General features: G+C 51.3%; 1 protein-coding gene, 1 non-coding gene and 1 pseudogene across 7 annotated transcripts in view; 1 reads left to right on the forward strand and 2 right to left on the reverse strand.

Annotated features, from left to right (window-relative positions):
* Nucleotides 1-534: 534 nt before the first annotated feature.
* The window catches only part of Kek5 (leucine-rich repeat, immunoglobulin-like domain-containing kekkon 5 protein), a 653304-nt gene continuing 631393 nt past the window's right edge, over nt 535-22445 (reverse strand). For all 6 annotated transcript variants that reach the window (XM_078188237.1, XM_078188226.1, XM_078188258.1 and 3 more), the window contains 3 exons: nt 12792-13690; nt 10172-10694; nt 535-6711 (listed from right to left, as the gene is read on the reverse strand). In XM_078188237.1, the coding sequence (XP_078044363.1) occupies nt 5876-6711; nt 10172-10694; nt 12792-13679 (2247 nt within the window). In that variant the 5' untranslated portion in view covers nt 13680-13690 and the 3' untranslated portion in view covers nt 535-5875. The remainder of the gene's footprint in view (nt 6712-10171; nt 10695-12791; nt 13691-22445) is intronic.
* On the forward strand, nt 17311-17430 carry LOC144478581 (5S ribosomal RNA; annotated as a pseudogene).
* LOC144478585 (U1 spliceosomal RNA) lies at nt 17517-17681 on the reverse strand. Its single transcript, XR_013495373.1, has one exon. It is a non-coding gene; the product is annotated as a U1 spliceosomal RNA (small nuclear RNA).

Consider the following 22445-nt stretch of genomic DNA (forward strand, 5'->3'; position numbering starts at 1 on the left):
CTATCGGGCCTGGAACAGCTTTTGTTCCGAGTCAATATTTAGCTGGGGCGCTTTTAGTTACGCGACCATTTAGATGCTACGCCGACGCGCTTGGCGCGACCGTCGATTTTTGCCGTGGAAGCCCCGCGTTCCAATTTCACGTTTAAAAAGTATACGTTTGTCGGGAACAATATCTTCCGAAGCCTCCGTTTTTAGAGATACGTACCGTAATCATTTGTTAGAATATTTCTTCGGAATAATAATGCCACAAGAAACGATAAGGCTAACTACGATTCTGATTTGTTGGTCCACGACTGAAATAACTATTGCTATAAAAGCTTTCGATATTCAACAAATTCCGTTCGATTCATTAAACTATCGGTACCGTTATCGACGCTAAAGCTTGTTTAGATAGACTACGAATATATTTATAATAGCCTCGACGCGAAGCGTAGAAGGCGAATTGAGCCGGCCAAGCGAGATTCGAATCTCCGCCCGAATTTTCGAAATTCGATCGACCCTCCCCCCCTCCTCCTCCTCCTCCTCCTTCTCCGTAATATCAACGCGCGCGATCTTAGGAAGACAGTCGACAATGCGGCGTATTCCCCAGCGGGGAATCGCGAAACGGTTCCGGGCGAACGTCTATTCCGGGAAGTCTCGCGTGACTCGTTAAAAATACTAAGCGAAACGTGTCCAATATGGTCGCGCCGGTATTCGCAATTACACGCGTCCCACGCCCGTGTCCCCGCGTCCCGCGAGCTCCCGATCCCCGTTTGACTTCCGTCGTAACGACATCAAGCGGATATGTACCCCGGCGGGTAGATACGTAGAGTCATTAGAGGAGTGAAATGGTAAACGGAGGAAGCTCGAAGTATGTATCGCGGCGGGGAGAGGGTGGATGGTGCGTATCGATCGCTCGCGAGCGTCTGACGGGACTACGGCGAGCGTGAACCGTGCCACAACCGCGTTCGTCAAAGAGTGGATTTTCATTCTTGCCCCGGCTCCGTCGACCGTCCCGCACAAAGTATTTCGCGATAATAATTGTGGTGACGACCCGGCGGCTCGTTCGTCATGCGCGAACCCCCCCTCCCCCCTCTGCCCCGGTAAACAGGACTCCCGGCTAATAGCGCATAGAGCATCAGCGAGTTGACATCCGCTGTAATTGCGGGCTTGGTACGTGTTCCATTTCCACCCCGTATACTTGTCCTCCGGTGTCATTAAGTAGGAGTATGTGACGCTAGGAGGAGCCGACGGAAGAGAGAGAGAGGGGGGGGGTGGGGGTGGGCGAGTGCCCTCTGTGTTCGTGCGAAACGAGCCCCGCGAGGGTAGGATCCCACACCCTCTTTTCTCTCTTCGCGGAACGCAAATGGGCAAAACTCTGATTTAGGATGGCTAACGTGTGTCACACCCTCCGGAGGGGGCGAAAAGTAACGGAATGCTAAATATTTCGGGCATCCAGCGCGGACCGTTATTCCCGGCGACGTTGACCCTGCCCGCTCGTTCGAAATCATTTTCGGGGAAGGGTGTCCGACGGGTTTCTTTAAACTATTTCTGAGATAATCGAGCGGCCGGGTAAAAGTTGATTTCCAAGTAAAAGGTCATTTCCCCTGTCACCTTTCTTCGTGATATCTAATCGGATTCGAAGCAAAGCCACTTGTAACACAGGTGTAGCTCTTCGATCGAACGTTAAAAAGAAATCCATACGTACTTGTTCGACGACAGTATTCCCTTGCATAAAACATAATAAAAGGAAGGGAAATGTGTGACCGGACCGGAAAAAATTCCAATAATATTCAAAAACACATTTAATCGCTTGCATAAATTTTAAGTTCTATCACTCGACAAATTCTTACAAAAGCTTAGGAGAGAACGTAAAAATGCTCGGCATCCGCAAAACACCCCGTTCGATCGCAAAGCAAATTAATTTCTAGATCGGAATAAAAGTATAAATCGTTGAACGTGTAAAAGATTAAAACGGGCGCAAAGACGTTAAAAATGTACCGGAAGATTAAACAAGTTTTAAAAGACGTAACAAAGTTCGGGTCCTTCTATATACTACAGCGAACGATCGCCCGTTCCCGCAGCAACTACGCGCGTCTTCGAACTCGATAATAAAATAAAATAGATTCTCGTTCACCGATTCGGCAAGGATCAACGTTCCGTGAATCGAGCGAGGTACTTTCGAACTTCTCCCGGCGGGTTCGCTTAAAAATCCGATTAGGATGTTTCGGTACCGATCAAAATTTTCAAACGTCGCTCGTTAAAACGCGGACTCGCGGAGTCCTTTGAAGTAATCTCCCTCGGTCTGAGTTTGAAGCATCGAATCCGGGGAGACGAGTTGTATCATCGTGATCGAGATGGAGAGAGAGAGAGAGATATATAGAGTGGGTGGAAGATGGGGAGAGAGGGTGACAGAGGGGGAGAGGAAGCAGGGAGAGAGATCATCATGGAAGCGTGTAGCTGAGTTTAGGAGAGGATCCACAAGCGGCGTGTAGGTCTAACGACCGTTCAATTATATTTTAGTGGTCGTATCGCGCACGCGTGGATCTAGTTAATTCCCCGGGTGTCGTTGATCCCGAAGGGCTGAAGGGACGATAGAGAGAGGGAGAGGGAGAGAGAGATAGAGGTCGCCTCCCTTGGCCGCGGCGGTCGCCGTGTGACTGGACGTGGCCGGAGAACCCGTCAAAATACAAAATTACAAAAATATACTCGTGGCGTCCCTCTGTCAACCGATCGTGCCGCGCTGCTTTCAACGTGGCCGCATTTACATATAAACAACGTCGTGGGGATCAGCGTGCACAATTAGGGTCCGTGTATTTACAGGGCGCGGCACGACGATTGGTCCGGGCGAGCCGCGACTCTGCTAGGCCGCTTAAAATCATCCGCGACGATCCACATACAGCCGGTCGTGTAGCCTCGATCCCGTGGCCCTCTATTCTCGAGATCTATCCTCGATCCTCCGCGCTTCCGTGCGGAAGGATAGAGGATCGAAATGTGGGAGGGGGGTAGGTGGTTCGCGCTGCTGTTCGAATCGTTCGGCACTGTTCCGCTAAAGAAACTGTCCCGTGTTGCTCTGTGATTGGGGCGGCCTGTACGGAGTTAAAGCGTTCAAAGGGCCGAGGGAACGAAGTCGCACGACTGCGTCGCGATTTTCTCCGCGTCGTCCCAACGGCTCCGCGTCTCGCGTCGTTCTCGCGTCTCTCGTTCGTAATACTGTTGGCTGCGTTCTCACGATCAGGGGAGGCGCCTCGTCGTCCGATCATGTTCACGCTAGACGGGTCAAAGAAAAGTGGAGCACCGCTCCGGAGAGGAGGCCGAGAGGGCGATCGACACCGGTCGGGAAGCTTCGGACGATTCCGGCGCGGTGGAATTCCGCAATGCAACCCCCCGTATGCGCACCCGCGACTTGACGACGACGTTCTACCGTTGACGATTGTCGGCAAATTCCCTGTCTCGTAGATAGGATGTAAACTGTTGATCGAAGAGATTTGTCGGGCACGGGTTATCCTCCTCCACAGGTCGACTAGGAACGGTGGTTCCCGAGTTGGATTCTTCTTCGGTCGCAACAAGTTGCGCGCGATCGATCCGGAAATCCCCGGTAAAGGTGGGAAACGCAGCGCTAAGCTCCGGATAAAACGCACCGAAAGTGTAACAAGTTCCGCGGCTCACGTGCGACCCATTCCGCCAGTTGAGAAACGATCCGTGTCGAAGCGTTCTCCTGCTTCTCCGGATCGGAACGCCCCCCCTCCGCCTTGCCGATCGTCGAGCGTGTCCCGTTTCGCGATCCCACGGTACATATATAGCTGGCACGGGAACACGGGGAGGAAAGGATGTTCGAAGGTGCGAGTACGTTGCCTGGATTCCGGGATGCAATCGAGGGGTAAATTCGATTAAAAAACACCGACGCAAGTCCGCCATCGTCCTTGTGTCGATCCGATTCGCTTTTTACGCGCGGGGATTACTGAACGAATCGCGCGTCAAGATTCGCCGCGAGATCGCGACGACGCGTGAACGCGCGGAACGGCGTTCTCGTCGCTGCAAAATCGGGCCGGTTCCTCGTCCGTCGTGTTGATAGACTCGTCCTATCTCGTCCGCCGAACACGCGCTCGCGTTGCCTTCCGGACGAAACACCACCGTCGGCGCGGCTCCAAAAGATATCGACCCGATCGCGCGCGGTTAGACGACAAACTATTTCTTAGGTATAATACAGAGTATGTACAAGGCTGCACGCTTCATTATTTTTTACAACACGCGGCCGACTCCTTCTCCGGGTCCGTGAGAATATTAAAATATTTCCGGATGACGAGGGGAGCAAGCACCCTGTTAAATACATTCGGCGCACGGATGGTGCGCCCTTTCGAGAGAGTGTCTACGTGTTCCCACAACGGGTGCGAGAGCCCAGGAAGATTCGCGTCTGCACGCGCGCGTGATTATCGTTCGACGCGTTGTCGTCGGAGAAAGTTGCAACGCGTCGCTTTTGTCCGTTTTCGATCCGGACGAAATTCGTTATCGGAAAATTTCGTTTCGACCCGCCGCTCGTTCCTCGCAGTTAAATCGAACTCGATTCTAGTACATACAAGTAAATACATGCCGCTTCGCAACAATCTCGTTTCTTACAAGAACTCGCGAAGACCGTAGTTGGCTCGTCGTGAAGGATCCAATTTAAATCGGTAAGATGAGGGACGAGCGAGGGTCGAGAGCGAGGGAGAGAGAGAGCCTGATCGAACGTGTGGTTAGTCGATGAGTCGGAAATAGAACACGATCAGTAGTAGTAGTAGTAGCTTAGTTTTCTCTCTGCACGCCGGAACGCGCCCTTCAAAAACACGCTGGAAATAGTTACCCTAACGTCTCCGTTAATCCTCGAGCCGGGGCATCGGCGCCGGCTCGGCCGTCTTTAATCCCGATTTACATTTATTCGTCGGGGAACAGTGCGCCGTGGCGGTGGCGGCCACGCGTTTACATTAAACCAACTGGATCTTATATAGTAAAACTAACCGGTAAAAAGGAGAGAGGAAAAAAAAACAAAATTCCGCCCCCTCTGGGAAGTATGCGCGGCCCGAGGGCCGGTATGTAACACCGATGAACAGCAAGTGTCGCGATAAAAATTCTCGCCGCTTAATATATACGCGAGCCGGCCCGTAAAGTTCGAGGAGGTTGCTCGGGAATCGCGGCACCGGCCCCGCTTTACGAGCAGATCGTAGAAAAGTTGTCAGGTTATCCGTCCGTGGCGCCCGAACTTCGGCGTGTGTCTTCGTTAGGCATGCAAAGAGGCACGACGATAAACTACGCGGGATCGGAGGAGCCATGTAGAGTATCCTTAAACACTATAATGTCCGCGTACGGAAGGGCGCGCGAGCGCCTGTCCGAGAGAGTCCGCATCGTGTTTCACAGAGTCGAGTGTCTCGGGGAGATGGCGATCGCCTTAGCACGTGTCGCATTTTGCCGTCGCGCGGTCGTGAGTTCACTGTGTCGTGTCGTCCACGATCGGGATGTCCCGGGCACACCGTCAAACATCAAATAAATTAGAAAACACATGGGGAGAGAGAACGTAGCAAGGACGAGGAATAGAGCGCGACCGCTGCGAGGGCGGTTCTCGCGTCCCGAGAAAGTCTCGTAGCTGGTTTCCGGCGAATCGGCGGTGTCCGCCCGACGCGGCGATCCGGTTCCACCGGAAGTGGAAGCCCGCCGTGCGATCGTCCGTCGGCAGAGTTCGCCGGGATCCGGGGCGAAGTTACGCGCTCGAACCAAAAAAAGGTATCGACCCGGGGAGGGGGTCGGGTCGGGTCGTCTCGTCTTCAAAGGCACTACCGGTTTATTGTGACTGCGGTCATGCGTCCCGTCTCTTCAGCACGGCCACGGCCTCGCGGCCTCAGCTCCGCCGTCCCAGATACGCCGATCATACCTCGGTGCCGTCCTCGCCCTCGTCCTCGTACAGAGGGCCGTTCGTCGACTTCTTCTTGGGCTTGGGCGGCGGCCTGGGCGGCACTTTTCTGCCGAGGGTGTTGCTGCCGGACTGCTGCGGCCCGAGGATGTGGTTGCTGTCGGTGGTCTCGTCGGCCAGCTTGGCCGGCCACTCGGCCGCCCCCTCGGGCGCGGCCCTGTCTAGCGGGCTGCTGGTCAGTATGTTCGGTGTGCTTCGTTGTATCGTGCCGTAGAGGGAGCCGGGCGTGCCCGGCAGGGGTCTGTTCCTGATGGAGGCCAACGGCTCCGGGCTCTTGTTCAAGGAGAGCATCGAGCTGCCGTCCGCGGTGCTCCTCACGCCCAGGTTGTCGTAGACCGGCTCCAGGCCGTCGGTGGGCGACGTCGGCGGTCCGCTGCTCCAGCTTGGCGCCCTCGGTCGCCGTGGTATCGTCACGTAGCCGTGTCGCGGCATCACCGGGGCGATCGTCGAGCTAGCGATCCCGTACGGCGTCACGCTACGGTTGTGCGGCAGGGTCTTGAACGCGGCCGGGTATTGATTCGAAGGCGAGCCGAACGCGGACGTGGTCGGTGTCGCGTGCTGACTCGGAAGACGAGTGTTGTCGGGTGCTGTGGATGCTTGGCTGGTCGGTGATGCGCCACGGCCGCCGGAGAAGGCCAATAGGTCCGGCGGATACTGGCGGTAGCTACCACCTCCTCCGCGGGACAGGGTACCGGTACCGCTCTCGAGCTCGGGCGTCGCACGTTCTTCCCTCTCGTCGTCGCCGACGCCTCCGATCACTCCGCCGCCGACACCGCTACCGATACCATCAGCTGCCAGAACATAAACAAAAAAGAAGGAGGAACGTTAACAAACGGAAAAGGTGGATGGTAATGAGAGAGAGAGAAAAAAAAAGTCACAAAAAAAACATAGAAAAATGACGTCCGAGATCGCCGCGCAATGTGCTGCGTGCGTGGCGAGTCTGCGATTAGGGGGGAGGGGGGTGGCCGTTCTAGGGCTCCGCGCGCGGATTCGATCGTGTGTGCGTGTGCGTGTGTGTGGGTGGGAGGACGGGGTGTTGTATCTATGGTAAACACGATTGTAGTCTCGGCAGCCAATTTTCCGAGAAAATGGGCGTGACATTGCCGGTGGGTGTCACGTTATACTCGGTGATTCAGGGGAAGTACGACAGGGACTGATTCTTGCATGATGCTCGAACCGTGCGGAGAAGCAGTAAACCAGCATCCAATTCCATCGTATCTACTCGGAAGCTGTAACGCGAAAAGAATAACATGTCTGGCGTACATTCGCACCGGGCGGGGGTGGTCCTCTTTCTTTCCACGCGATTGCGACAAATCAGCCCCCGTCGTTCTACCCGCGTGTTTCGAATCAACCGTGTACTTTGTCGGAAAGAGTCACGCTCGTACGCGTCTAACTCTCTCTGTAGACTCGCCTAGAAAGTGAAACCCGTTTGAAATCCGCGGGAGCCGTATCTAAGCCATCCCTCCGGGATCAGCGCGGCGGCGTGTTGTGTCTGAGAGATGCGGAGCGGTAAACCCGGCCTATGGCGAAGACGCGAACCACCGCGAACTCGCAGATTACCTTTGATTACTATCGACTCGTGTCCCGACCGATCAGCCTCGCGGTTGCCTTTCCGAGCTGACGACGCTTTAGGGGTCGCGCGCGCGCGGAACGATAAGGGTTTGCTCGCGTAACGAGGGGAGCATCCTGGTAACCCGGCGGAGTTTCGATGGTGGGTCCGATACCCGCGCGCGCGCGCGCTCCGATATCCAGAGAGGCGTTTACATAATGCAGGGAGAAGAGTCGCTCCGCCGCGACTTCTATCGCGAATGGAGAGACACGTAAATCGATCGGACCCGGGGCGAGATAAAATTTCATCGCGGGAAAAACTGGGTCGACCCGCGCGCCGTAGAAGGGAGTTCGTCGAACGGACACGTTCCTGTTTATAAATTAAACGGCCCGGGCCCCGGCGCGATTCCGGTCGTAACGAATCTGTCAAGAAAATGGAACGCGGGGATCTCTCCGCTTTTTTTTTATCGCGCGCCCCGCTCGCGGAAGACGCTCGCAATCTTCCCGACGCGAACACGAAGAGTCGATAGGGTCGGTCTCTCTCTCTCTCTCTCTCTCTCTCTCTCTCTCTCTCGGCGGCGTCGTGTTTTGCCTGGCTGGTCCGTAGAGCAGCGATCTAGGTGGCCCGAGGTAAACGAGAGAGGTAATCATAGGAACATCTACCGGTGGAAACCGTGTTCCACGAGTGCTCGAGCAACGCGCCGTCCGATATCTAGCCAAAAGAGAAAGTGGGACGCGCGGGTGAAGGGAAAAAGGTTGCGCGAGACCCGTCGTGTCCGGACACAAAGGGTTACGAGGAGGTTAACCGTTAAACGCGGAACGTTGGAAGGCTCGGACAATTTCAATTACCGTCTTCGAAATTGCATAGAGAAAGACTCGCGGAAGGACGCCGGTACACGACCGCAGGGTCGTAACGTTCCCAATAAAACGACGACTTGCTAATTCTACCGGGAGAGATAGAGAGAGAGAGAGATAGAGCTAAAGTGAGCTAAAGAGAGAAAGGAAGAGAGAGAAAGAGAAAGAGGTAGAGAAAGAGAGCGCCCTAATGATTATTACTCTCCATCTGTCCTGCCCCGAATCCGAACCCGCCGCGCGCCTCGTTGTTCACCTTTCCCGTTATCGCTCCGGCCACCGCATTATGCTTGCAATTCACGATGCATCCTCTCCACCATTGTTGCCCCGCATTTTTGTTATTTCGCCACGGAGCCGAGGCTCTCATCGCGCCGCTCTTATCTCGCTGCGCCCATAAATCAGACCAGTCGCATCCGTCTTCCCCGTTGATCGACGCCCATTAATTATGTACAAGAACAACAACAACAACAACGACGACGACGACGGCGACGAAGCTCCGAAGAGAAAGAACAACGGAATCCTACCGAACGGTTCCCGCCGACGTATAATTTACGCACCACCCACCACCCCCTCCGCCTATTTACATCTCTATCAAAATAGTCCGCGAAAACGGCGCGTCACGGGGCAACGGCGATCAGCGACGCGTCGCCATCTAATTAACGACGGCCGACGTCGAACGCAGACGCGGCGCGGTTTTCTTCGAACGGCCGCCGGCTCCTCTCTCGTTCCCGACCGGAGGAAAAACGGTATCGCTGCCGGCCAGACACAAATGACGAATGCCTTTCGCCTCTCTATCATTACGTGTTGCACGCTCTCATTAATCTTGCAACGGTCCCGCCGGTCGATAGTTGTTAACCCAGGATCAATGGCGCCTCGTTTATCTGCCGCCGGGATTACTGAACCCCGCCGCCGCAACGATCCGCAACGCGAGGAATCGTCTTAAACTTAAATACATTCGCCGGTTTACAATTCCATTCATCTCTACTCTATCCCCTAATTAGCGGTGATACCGTTCGCCGCGGATCTCGCCGCGGACGTCACCGCGGACATTATTACCAAGGAAACCGGAAGATCGATGCCCGGCCCCGTGTCGAAGTTCATCGCGCGAACGCCTCGTTCGACAACCGATTCATCGATTCTCATCGATGCCGGGTCCAATTACCGATAACGGGCGTTACCCATATGGCTCCCACGCGACTCCTCTCTTTTTTCCAAACTAATTGCAACGCGCGGTAAATATATTCGACAGTTCCGCGGAAACTGTTACTCGCACACGTTTCTTGGGCAGGGCTGCGTTTAATCCCAGTCCCCGTTCAATTTATCGATCACGGGACGCGATTACGTTCTCGCAGGCGATATTAAACAGTCCTCGCATGGATGGAGCACAGTTCCGTAGAAACGATGTCAAATATCCATCGAGGACCGCGTCGCGCGCGCATTGGTCAAATTGAAGAGCCATTCGACTAACAGCCCCTTCTCAAGAGCTCCCTTTTCAATTCTCGATCAGCTGTTTCCAGCGGAACGGTCCCCCTATTTCCTAGCACCCGGTCTCGATCCCGGTAAAGGTCGAGAAGAAAAATCGTTAGGGGGTATTGCCCGTTCCTTCCGGGCGTCAGCTTCGCGGGAACGGCGGGGCCGCGACCCCCGACGGCAATTATTCCTCCGTTTTCCTCGGAACTGGCACACACACACACACACACACCGATCCTCACACGCAACGCCATCGTAGCCTAGCGAACACCCGTCCCGCGAGCGTTCCACGTTTCGCCGTGATCGCACGGCGGAAGTAACAAATAGTTAGTAGCTAGCACCTGGCCACGCACTGTTTAGTAATGTACGCTGTGTACTGACCAAAGACCGAGTCGTTGTCGAGCAATGTACGGTTCAGCTCCGTCATCTCGGTGCCGTGCGACGTCACGGACGGCGCCTCGTAACGTCTGGGCGGCTTCACCACGGGATTTATGGTCGTGATCAGCGACTTCTCCTGCTCGCCGAGGCCGTGGTGCTCTATCGAGGCCGCCTCCAGGCTCTTCTCGTCGTGTCTGGTGCGGCGACGCCGGCAGTAGCACACGCAAAGCGACACGGTGACGATCAGCAGCAGCAACGCCGTCACGCCCAGACCGAGGGCCAACGGCAGGCTGATTATGTTGTCCTTGCCGCCTATCGCGTCGCCGGTGATCGCCAGGGTAACGTTTTTCTCCGTGAAGCCGCCGGGACTCTTCGCCTGGCAGATGTAGTCGCCCTTGTCCGACGCCGTCACGTCCGGGATCGTCAGGTTCAACCAGTGGCCGCTCGACTTCAAGACGTAGCTCCGCTCGCCGTTGTGCCGTCTCGTCTCGTTGGTCAGCAATCGGGACCGGTGGATCCAGGACAGCTGAAATCGAGACACAACGTTCCCATGAGCTCTTTCGATCGCGACGGAGCAACGTTCGACGTCGAAACGCCGTCGCCGGGACCTGTTTCGACGTCGAACGACTGCTGAGAACAGAGAACCGTACGGGGGTCCTCTTTCTTTGCATTCTCTCGAGGATGCTTTCCGATGCGACGTGAAAGTCGATCATTCGCAATCCTCATAATATGGAGAACACGTCTAATGCAACTTCGTTGAATCTAATTCCTACTCGTTCCAACGATTTTTGGTTTCTAAGAATTCGAGGGATCGTGTATTGGGTTGGGGAATAAGTTCGTAGTGGTTTTATATTTTCTTTTATTTTGCAACGATTTGTTGCAGTCTGACAAAGTATATAATATTAATTCGATAGAACTGTTCCAGCTCTACAAAACTGTGCTAATCGTCTTTCTAAGTCATTTAATTTGTTGTTACTTTCGAGGCTGTAGCGACACAATCCTTGACGTTTGCAACGACGGAAATTACATTATTCCATTATTTATTACTTCCACGTAATAAAAAAATAATAAATAATAATTAGTAAATAATGGATTAATTTATTGTTTTAACTATTAACACAGTTTTGTAGAGCAGAAAACAGCTCTGTCGAATGAATATTACACACTTTGTCAAACAACAGCAAATCGTTGCAAAATAAAAGAAAATATAAAACCACTGCGAACTTGTTCCCCAACCCAATACTTTATTTTATTTTTTAGAGACATGTAAAGTAGAAGAGGTGATTACTGTAGGCTGGTTAATTAATTGCTGCGGCATACTTTTATTTTGTTAATTCTTGAACTGACAAATTTCATATCGCTCATGCGATTAAATTACTATAGAATGAAATAAGTTACATTAAACGTATACATAATTATGCCTGGAAAACCCAAAGACATAGGTGATATTTAAGCTACGTGTAAAGGTCTCTTTGAACAAAATTTAAATGTCCCGTTTCATGGATCCGTGTAGCCGAGGGCTGAATAAAGGCAGCCAGCATTTTTTCCTCCGTAGTAAAATCACAAGGTTGACGAAATCAGAATGCTCTCGCGTCCTCGGAGCCAAGCTGGCTTGCGCGTTCCTTTAAAAAATTATTTGCCGCAACTTGCCGAAAAACAGAGGGAACCGGAGCAATCAGCTTTGCCGCGGGCAAAGCCGAAAATGTGGGCGAAGTACTCTACCGCGTACGAGCAGACAATGGGAGGTTGCGCGGGCGGAATGGCGCGGGGGCTCACCTTAAAGGTGTTCTTAATTTTCGGTCTTCGTTGCCCGGGGAAAATCTGAAAGGACTTCGTTATTACACGTAGAGGCCCGCGTAACTACGCTTTCCTTTTGTGCGACGCGCACCAAAAGGCAGCCCTTCTCCCACTCGCCTCTCTCTCGCTCATTTTTCCGGCTGCGCGAATTCCCCGACGCGGAATCAAAGAATTTCATTAAATCGTGAGAAAATTCTGCGACACGGTTCGAACCACGGGGCAACCGCCCGGCGCCCTGGCAAAGACGTATGAATTATCGCGCGTATTAAGGGACGATCCGCAAAGACAGAGACCCCACAATTTGCCCCCGGCTTAACGTTGACGCGGCATTTGTCTCCGTGGACCGTGGATTTATGCATCGGCGGGGAGCGGACACACACCGTCCCGGAAAGTTTCGCGTTCGACCAGCAAGAATTGTTCCCAGGGCGTGTCAATTAGAAGAGAAATGTGCGTCCGCCGAGAGGATCCGAAAGAGTTTACCGCGACGAGTTCACGGGGCAATGTTGCCGGGATAAAAACGTTTAGAACTTTCCCGGATAAGTTGGCAGAACAGGAGTTCAGCGGGCGCAATCTTTTCAGTTGGCCGCATCGAGCCAGATTGTACACTAAATTGCTACGGAGTTTAGCTGGCCCCGGCCAACAACCTTTTCCTCCGTTTACCGTTTGCTCGCTTAGAACTGCTCGGTGCCGCGAGAGAGAGAGAGAGAGAGAGAGAGAGAGAGAGAGAGAGAGAGAGAGAGAGAGAGAGAGAGGGAGAGAGAGAGGGAGAGAGAGACCTCGCCGCAGCATATTTAACCAGCTGCACCCCCAACGAAAGACGGTTTACCTTCGGTCGCGGAGTCCCGGTCGCCTTGCACCAGAACGTAACGTTGCCCTTGCTGGTCTCCACCTTCATGGGCGGTCCGATCGAGGAGATCTCCGGCATGCAGGCGAACTGGTCGCTGCTGATTTCGTCCCACATCTGCTCCGTGAGCGCCGCGGGGTACTTGCACATGGTCGGTTTCGTGTACAGCTTCCGCTCGATCGTCCAGTCGCGGAACTCTTTCAGATAGCAGTTGCAATTCCATGGATTGTTTTGGAGCTCGAGGCTGCCGAGGTTCGGCAGATACTTGAACGTCTCCATCTTCAGCATGCTGAGATTGTTGCTCTTCAACGTGATCTGCTGCAGCTTCGTCACATTGTGGAACGCTCTCTCGTCGATCCGTTGCAGCTCGTTGTTCGACACCGTCACCTTCTGCAGGAAGACCAGGTCGCGGAACAGGCCGTTCTCCAGCACCTTCAGCTTGTTGTTGTCCAGGTTCAGCGACCTGAGCTTCTGGGTCTCGTTGAACGTGCCCGGGTACAGGGTTCTGATGTGGTTCCAGGACAGATCGATCTCGATCACGATCTTCAGGCCGTTGAACGCGTCCGTGTGGATCGACTCGATCTCGCACCTCTGCATCACAAGCTTGTGCAGGTTCACCAGCGACACCCGGCTGAACGAGTTGTGGCTCAGCTGGGAGATGTGGTTGCCGGTCAGATCGATGTGCTGGATCTCGGACGATAGGTTGCTCGGGATCTGCGTCAGGTTCCGGTTGATGCACTCGGCGGTCCTCTTACCCTTCGCCCAGGTGCACTTGCAGGCCGGCGAGCATCTCGTCGACCAGTCCTCGTAGCTCCAGCACATCACCATCAGCGACGAGTAGAGCAACAGTTTCACTGTACCCAGCTCCATCCCGAGGATTTCTGTTAACACGAGAAACACAATGGCGGGGATTAGGCAGACTTTTCGGCGTGGGGGGGAGGGACTTGGGCGAAGTAATTGCCGCGGCTTGATTCGTTTCGTTGTTAAAACCGGCCGATGCGCGGAGGAGATAATTACGGCGAATATAGCGCGAATTGTGATGGCAGGGAGGACGGCTTATGAAGCTGATGTACAGGGTGTTCGAAGAATATTACAGTTGACAGAAAAATGTTGGAGCAACTCCTTTTTAGTTATAAAATAAAATTTATTTTTATTTTAAAAATATAAAGTAGAAAGCACAGCATGAATTAATAGGACAGGGGAATTCTCAATGTTTCAATATTTATCTACGCCTTTGCCGACAATTTAAAAATTCTATGGGGTCGCCAATATCCTACGGGGTTGTTTTAAAATTAATTTCAACGTCTTGATCTTCAGGTAAGCTCTGAAGACCATCTCCTCACCATGAAATTTCTGAATGCAAAATGGTGATAACAATTTAAAATCTTTAATATTATTAAATATATTATTAAATAATCTTTAATAGAAAATGTTTGAATAAATTTCTTAATCCACTCCAGCGCAAGCGTCGAAATCGTAGAATACTGAAGGTTGCCCGAGCCCTAATTACCTATACAATTGCCAAGATTATACTTCAGATAAAAATAGCAACAAACAGGGTGTACTACACCGACCCCCGCAATCGGCCGAATCTCGAATCGGCCGGCAGATCAGCGTCGCATCGGGTTTAATTAAAATTATTTTTAACCGTGGAACCGTCCACGCAACACACAGAACGATCGGCAACGGGGAACTGAACTTTCCGCGTAATCCGAGCAAGACCTAGCGGGATCGCCGCGCAATGCTTCCGGCAGCGGGACCGACCGCCATCTTCGTTTGCGGAGTCCACCCCCGCCGTTATCCCGATCTCTTTCCTTTTTTTTCCGTGTTACCGTGGGCGGTGGCCCCGCCCGGGCTTTCTTTGCACTTCTTGGCCCGTTCTCCGTTAATCTCGATGCCGGCAGGAGGTTGAACGCGGTAGTCACCCGAACCGTGTACACCGTTAGCAATTTAGTTTAATATCGTTCCGGTGTCCCCCGCCGGCTCGCGCCCCCCCCCCCCCCCCCCCCCCCCCCCCCCCCGCCCCCCCGACTTTCTTTGTCAATCTCTACAGCCCCCCCCCCGCCCGCCCCCCCCCCCCCCCCCCTCCGACCGCCGTCGCGGCAGCCGGGCCGCTGAAGTTAAATTAATACAACACGACGCCCGGCACAGTTTACCCTTTTATTATCGTTGGGCCCGCGAAGTCCAAGGTTGTGCATCAAATTACTCTTTCCGCCGGAGGGCGGCGGCGGGGGTGGAGGGAGGTTGGGCTAGTACAATTCATTTTGTGCCTCCCGGTGGGATAGGAAGACCGGCTCGAGGAAACGACGGTTGCAACGACGACGACGACGATGACGGCGACGGCGACTACCACGACGTCGTTCTTACTATTTGAATTTATTCCAAAACTCCGGGGGGAAAGGCAGAGAGCGCCCGAGGAGGACGGGTCCTATCTCTCCCGACGGCGGTAGCGGCGGCGGCGGCGGCCGTGACGAAAAATCGGAAGAAAAGAGGGAAACGCGATGGCGTTGCCGATGGCGCGACGGTTCCGCGCGCGCGGGTAAATCGATTCCTCGCCCGGGCGAGAGAGAGGACCACCTCCCCCCTCGAACATTATAATAATGTCAATTCTCGCGGGCTCGATATGAGCAAGCGTTACACAAATTCAATTACGCCCGATGCGCGCGTGCGACGACAACAAACTCTGTTTATCGAGCACGAGCGGGTCCGCGCGCCCGATTCGGTTTGACTTGTTGTTGTCAAATATTTGTTGCGAGCCCGATGCTCATCGTCGGGGCTTCCGAGTCTCGTTCGAATACGTTCCGATCCCGACGGGACGGCTTTCGTCGTTAGCGAAGGCTGCGAATTTTTCAAAAGGATTATGCGCGGATATCGCGTGTTCCCGTCTCTCGTGTATTTTTTACATTGCCTTCCCCGAGCTGAAAATACCGCGCGGTTCTGTTTACTTGAAATATCTTCCAAGCTGCAATTTTTATTCATTTGCTCCCGTCGCGAAACAAGCGTCGTCCGTTCGAACGTATTTAAAATGGAAGCTGTCCACCGAGGCAACAATTTCTGTTTTTCAACCGTATATAGACTCGAGTCGAAAAGTATATTGACGCCTTTACGAACGGAAAAAACATTGTTAAAGTTTGCGAAATCACTTGAATTTATTTGAGATGTTCGATTAGTTTTCCAGAGAATGAGTATATAAAAATTTGTTTATCCTGCAATTGCTTGGAATTAAAAAATTATGTTTCCTCTATTCGAACCTATAGCAAAGGTTTAAAAAATCCAACAATGAAACCGGTTCGTATTCAGTGAAATTACAGCCACTGGAAAATGTAAAAATCACTTGCGGTCGAAACGGCACCGTCCGATACCGATCAAATTAAATAATAAACGCGCACGAGCGTGCTCGCGGTCACGTATCTGTCAAAAATACGTTAATCGCGATTCAAGTAAACGTCGTTAAATTGCCGGGCAATCGAATGGCCGTCGACGGCGCGACGGAACCGAAAAATCGTCGTTCACGGATTGGAGGAGCGCGTAATTGAAAACGAATTGGATCGATTAAGTCGCGGATAATTCGCGTCGTTACCTTTTCATTTGTTAATCGAAATAACTTTGGTCCGACGTTGCTTTCGCCCCCACTCTCCCTCCCCAATCCCCTCGCAACGCTGGATGAAGATGACAGGAAATTGATGTTCATTATCGATACGAGCACTTTATTTCTTGAATGAACGACCCGATTGATTATGTAGCAATTGTTCCGCGTCCCTGTCAATATCCATTGGAAATCTCATTGTGCGCGGGACGAGACGATTGTTCGCGCGTTAGCGACCGGCGATAACGTAATTCTTTCAGCGCTGCGCGCGCGCGGGCCCGTTTATTGCGCCCGCGCCATTCCCTGTCAATTAATGCTCCGCGCTTTACGGCTAGATATTTTTTCCCCTCCCCCCTCACCCCCGGTCCGGTTACAATCGGCGCAGCAGCGGCCGGCTTACGCGAACGCAATAAATAACGCGATTCGAAGATAATGCAAATCCCCCGATCGCGCCGCGACGTAACAGCGCGAAATAATCGCGCGCGCGGGCCGTCGATAGAATCCCTTTCGCGGGATACGCAGATGAAGAATAATTATAGGAAAATCGTATTATACAAAATCGTATTATTGGTAAACCGATAATAGTGCCTACGTGATCGGACTGCTAATGTTCTTGCATTTATGGGACAATTCCGTACCGCTGAACGCGATACGACAAGGATTTCGCTCGCGGTTTTGCGAATCTATCGCAAATTCTTTCGCGAAACACCGCTCTCTGTTTAATGTCAACCGTTTCGACGAGGAAAAATTCCGAGAGAGTTCGCTGGGAATAAATAATCATATTTCGATTCAGGAACTGATTTGTTCGAATAGATTTCGTTGAACAAAATTATTCGGTTATTATGCGACATTATTCCAAGGTTTACAGAACACATTTTTTAAATTCACATCATAGGCTCGGATAGAAGAGTTGACGGCAACGATCAAATCACACTGCAAAAAACCGATCCTCGTCCGATCATCGAAGTGAAACAGTGTTGAGCATGGTCAGTACTTGGATGGGTGACCGCCTGGGAACACCATGTGTTGTTGTCACAGTTTTTTCTCTTTTTATAAAAAAAAAAGAAAAGAGTTGAAAAACGAGGGTATTTATTTTCTTTCGTCATTTGAAGCGGTAAAATTTAGAAAACCACTCTAGCAATATTACCGTCTAACAAAAATTTTACGTCCGAGATATCCACATTAGGGATATTCGCAGGGGTCAGCTGAATCGTGGTGCAATGGAAGAGCCTCACCCCGGAGGAACCGCCTTCGTGATCACGGTAACCTCTACTCCAGGTAAGTATAGTACACTGATTTTTCTATCATTTTACAGGTTAGTACACTGATTTTTCTATCATTTTACAGGTTAGTACACTAATTTTTCTATCATTGAAAAAATATCAAAGTCGTTTCGTCTTGGTTGAAAGAAATTTCGTCCATTTCCAAGGAAGTTGCTGCGTTTGAAAAGTTGTCAGAATATTAACGGTATAACGAGAACATAAGCAGAATAATTCTTGAGAAAGCAATCGTTCCCTACCCTAACAAGCGCGTAAACTAATGTCCTTATTCCGCTCGATCAAAGTTCCTCACGACTCCGACAATTACCGTTCCCCTTCGCCCTTCCGGCCCCTCGGCAAACAGTCACCAATGGATGCGACACAAGACCCGTTCTTTAAGCCACACTCCCCCGTAAATAACCTCGAATTCGGGGTAAAAGTCGTGGAGAGGGTCTCGTCAAGTCCATTAACTTTGGCCGCGCGGAAAAGCGGGCGTCGTCGAAGGCGAAATAGATGGGCTGGGTCGTGAAAATTTATTTCTCGTCGTGGAATCGGGGATTCGGTTGTCGAGTAAGCGAGAGAGGGGGACAAAAAGAGAGAGAGAGAGGGAGAGGGCTGTCTTCGAGTGCGAGAACTTTCCGCATGCACGGCTCGTGCGAGCATTCTGCTCGATTCAGGGAACTTTTTCAAGTCTCCGCCCGCGGATGGAAGCTCGTGGGCCGCGCCGCGCTTTGTCGCGCCGCTGGACTTTATCGTCGCAGGACCACGGTGTACCGGTTTCCGCGAGAGGGGATCCTTTTGTGCCGGTTACCGCGGCGAACCGCTCCAAGACAAAATAAATACGATCCCGGTGGTTCGTTGCGCGTTCCATTTTTCTCGTTACATTCTACTTCGTCTATTTTCCACCGTTCCACGGCCCCCCGGTTCAGCCCCGCCGCGTTACCGAGGCTCGCCGTCCCCGGGTTCTTCTTTCCCCGAGGCTTTTTCCTCGGTTTCACGAGCACACCCCGGTGCCGGTTTCACGCGATCGTTCTAACGCCGGCGCGGACCGATCGATCGCCCATTTGACTTGTAAATATCCGGCCGACGAGGACATTAGATATGCATAAGGCGAAAGTAAAGAGTTTATGTACCCTCTCTCCCCCCGTGTACACTATGCGCCGGCGAAACCTGGGAGAAACTGATGAGAGAGAGAGAGAGAGGGAGAGAGGATGAATTTCGGAACGGCGTGGTTAACCAGGACGACAGGGGACGAACTGGAAGCACTGTCCTTTGGAAACATCGCCCGGAAGACACCTTCTACGTGCCTTGTTCCAGGAGGCGCGCCGTCGGAAGGAGTTTGACGTGGACATACGTTCCTCGGGCGATGGTGTGTGCGTGCTACCGCTACCCCGGAGCCACCTGCTGTTTGCATACCACGGGGGAAAAAACCAACCCCCTCCGGTGCCGCGACGCGCCTTTTTCCATGGCGGAACTCCAAATTGCCGCAGTCTCTATCAATCAAACGCGTCCGCGGGACCTGTTGTGCGCCGGTCGCCCGGACAGTTTTCAGAAAAACTTCATCGGTCATGCCAGTCGGCCAGATTCCTATCTACTACTCCTGAGTCCAACCGGGACCTTTCTTTCTTTCACCTTCGCGAGTACTTGCGAATTTTCTATTCGGCGAACGCAAACACGTCGCGGAGCCAAAGAAATTCGTTTAGAATGATGGTGGATATTACCTGGCTGTTTTATCTTATAGAACTTGCAATTTAAGGCTTTTGAAACGTTATGGACGTCTAGGATAATTGACAATTTTTTGACAGATTGTTATTTAAAAAAGGCTTCGACCTGGTATAAATTAAAATAGAAACTGAGTAATTTATTAATAGACTGTGGACTTTTATGCAGAATAATTTTTTGCATCATTTGCAAGCAGTAGAAGCTGAACTATTATTAATTGAAATAAAAATTAAGTGTCTTACTAGTAAACTATGATCCTTTAAGCTAAAATAAAAAATAAGTTGTTCCTTCCTTTAATAATTTAAATTGGCTAAACATAATATTGTATCTTGGCATATTTAATACAACTCAATCTCCTTGCTATTTTAAATTAAATATCATTTAAAAGCGGCATTCCACATATTAGAAACCGTAATTTCTAACGAATATAAAACCAACAATTTAAGTTCGTTCCTATTTTCCACATTTCGGCGCACAACACCCGGAATGCCGTTAAAAGTTGAATGAAAACGGAGCGCGATATTGCTCGGTTTTAAAAGCTAGAACGAACCTAACGCCGTTTTTAACATTAGAAAATAAGAAGCGGGCCATTCTGACCGCAGTAAATTCATCGTCGACGTACCAAGAAAATCGTCGAAATTCAGTTTTCCTTTCGGGAACAGGCTAGAGCGAGTTTCCACGAGGACAGTGTATCCGGAATTATAGAGCGCATCCGAATGAATTTTCCAAGAAGAGCTTTTCCCGGAGGCGGCGACGCGCCGCGAGAAATTGTAAGCCGGCGATGTTATTTACAGGGATCCTAAAATTGAATTTTCGATCGGCGGGGCCGCGCAACAGAGGCGGGCGGGCAGGCAGAACTGTTGAAACGCTCCTCGGGGTTTATGCGATCGTCTCGTGGATTCGGAACTCGTTATTCCGTCCGCTAGACCAATCTCTCTCTCTCTCTCTCCGCGCGCCGTTAACAGCGGGGCCGGCATTTTTTTCTTCTTCTCGGAGATTTTAGAGGTTGTATCTCTGCCGTCGCCATAACGGTTGGATATTAAAACGAGAGAAAAAAAAGAAAGGAAAGAAACGAGAGGAAAGGAATAGGAGAAGGCCGGATAATTTGGAATCGTTAGGGTGGCGCGCGATGATTGGAACCTCGGAGCCGCTCGGAAGCTTCCGGAGATCGGTTCGAAATTGCTGGCGCATCGATTAGCGTATCTTTTCACATGCTAAAAGGCGGTCCTCGCGCCTCTCTCTCTCTCTCTCTCTCTCTCTCTCTCTGCTCTGCTATCGCAGCTCGTCCGACGAATCATCCTCGATTAATATCCGCCATTTCGCGAGCAATCGACGAAGCGCGCGAGCCAATGAATTATGGGGTGATCGCCGGTTTGCCCGGCTATTATAAATCCTATCGATTGCCACCCCACTGTCACCGATGTACTCCACGGGCCGATCAATGCCCGGGACCGTGCACGGATTCCCCGTGCACAATCGGTCCCGGCCGATCGAAACCGGACGCAACGATACAATTATACGATATGTTAATCAAACCGAGACTCGGAAATCTGTTGTCCACGCGAACGCCACCTCTCCTCCCTTCGTCCAGCACGCGACCGATCCGTACGTGGCCGTGCCCGCCGAACGACGCCCGACGATGTCCAATGAATTCCAGGTTTTGCCCGGGTTAAATCCGGCGCTGATGTTTAAAATTTCATCTATTGTTTCCATCGCGCCGCCCAAACCCTTCCCCCCTCCCCCCTTCTCCCCCGTCGAGACCGTCGATTCAACCGGGTCCCCGGCGGAGAAGTTAATACTACCGGATTGACAATAGGTATTAACTGCGGGATAATCGGATCACCGTCGAAACACCTGCATTCAAGAAAATTCAGATTATTCGCCGATCTATTGTATCGGGCGCAGAAACGGAATTCCTTCCGATTAATTTCATACGATAAACACGCCCGTAATATTCCGCGCGCGGCGGCTCTCTTCCATGCTTTTCAAAAGCGGCCGGACGATTTAATAAACGCGCGCGCGCGCGCGCGCGCGATCTTTGCGGGCGTCCCGTTTCAAAACGTGTATTTATTACGGGATGATATTGCGGCTTGCCATTGTGAACGGGAATGAACCGGTAAATCTTCAGATTTACGATACAATTTGAATACGTTTATTAATTTAACGTCATTACCAGTTGCGACTGGTTAAGATGGTTAATATACTTGAAGGAAGGGCAATGAATGTCTTTTATGAATCTTTTATATTTCATTTTTGCAGGCAGCATTGTTGATTAAAAATATTGCATAAATACCTTGAACAGGTGAAGCTTGCAATTAATACAATTTTTATTTTATACGTATAGAATGAAATTCTCAGTTTAATTGTGACAGTATAAGCCACTTGCAAGCTTGGCAATGTTTGCTTCTATATACAGGGTGATCTAAAATTAATATTAATTCCAGGAAATGAGAGATTTTTGAGGTTATTTTAAGTAACTTTTTATTCGGCGAAAATGCAATCTACAGCTTCCTTTATGAGTTATTAACAGAAAACAGTGACCAATCAGAGGCGAGCTCGGCACTGCATTTCTACCATCTCGTGTTAGCCAATCTCGCCTCTCATTGGTCAATCTTTACGTTAATATTAATGAATCTGCGAATTGCAATTTTTGCAAGCCCTCATTTCTCAGAAATAATCATTTCGAGACACCCTGTATGTATTTCTTATAAACGATGACGAGACGTCGATAATTTTTCAGAGTGACATTCCAAAGGCATCATTCCGTAACCATAAATACCGAAAATGGTTCTAGGGTCGATCGCCCACGCTTATCCGGTTAGGGCTAGACGACCCTTGCCACCGGGGTCGCACAGATTGGCTCAAGATTGATCTGAACAGACCAAGATTTCGTGCGGCGGAGCTCTAACCGTGATTGAAAAATGTCCAGCATTCTTATATAAATGGTTATTACAGCTAAAAAGGGTAATTTATAGATGTAGGGACCACCACCGCCCCTTCAGAGTTCAAGGACTCCCACGAAATTCGAAACATTAGTCACATTAGATGGGAGTTCGTGCAGAAATTGAA

Source organism: Augochlora pura, chromosome 2 (genome assembly GCF_028453695.1).
Source record: "Augochlora pura isolate Apur16 chromosome 2, APUR_v2.2.1, whole genome shotgun sequence".
Lineage (NCBI taxonomy): Eukaryota > Metazoa > Arthropoda > Insecta > Hymenoptera > Halictidae > Augochlora > Augochlora pura.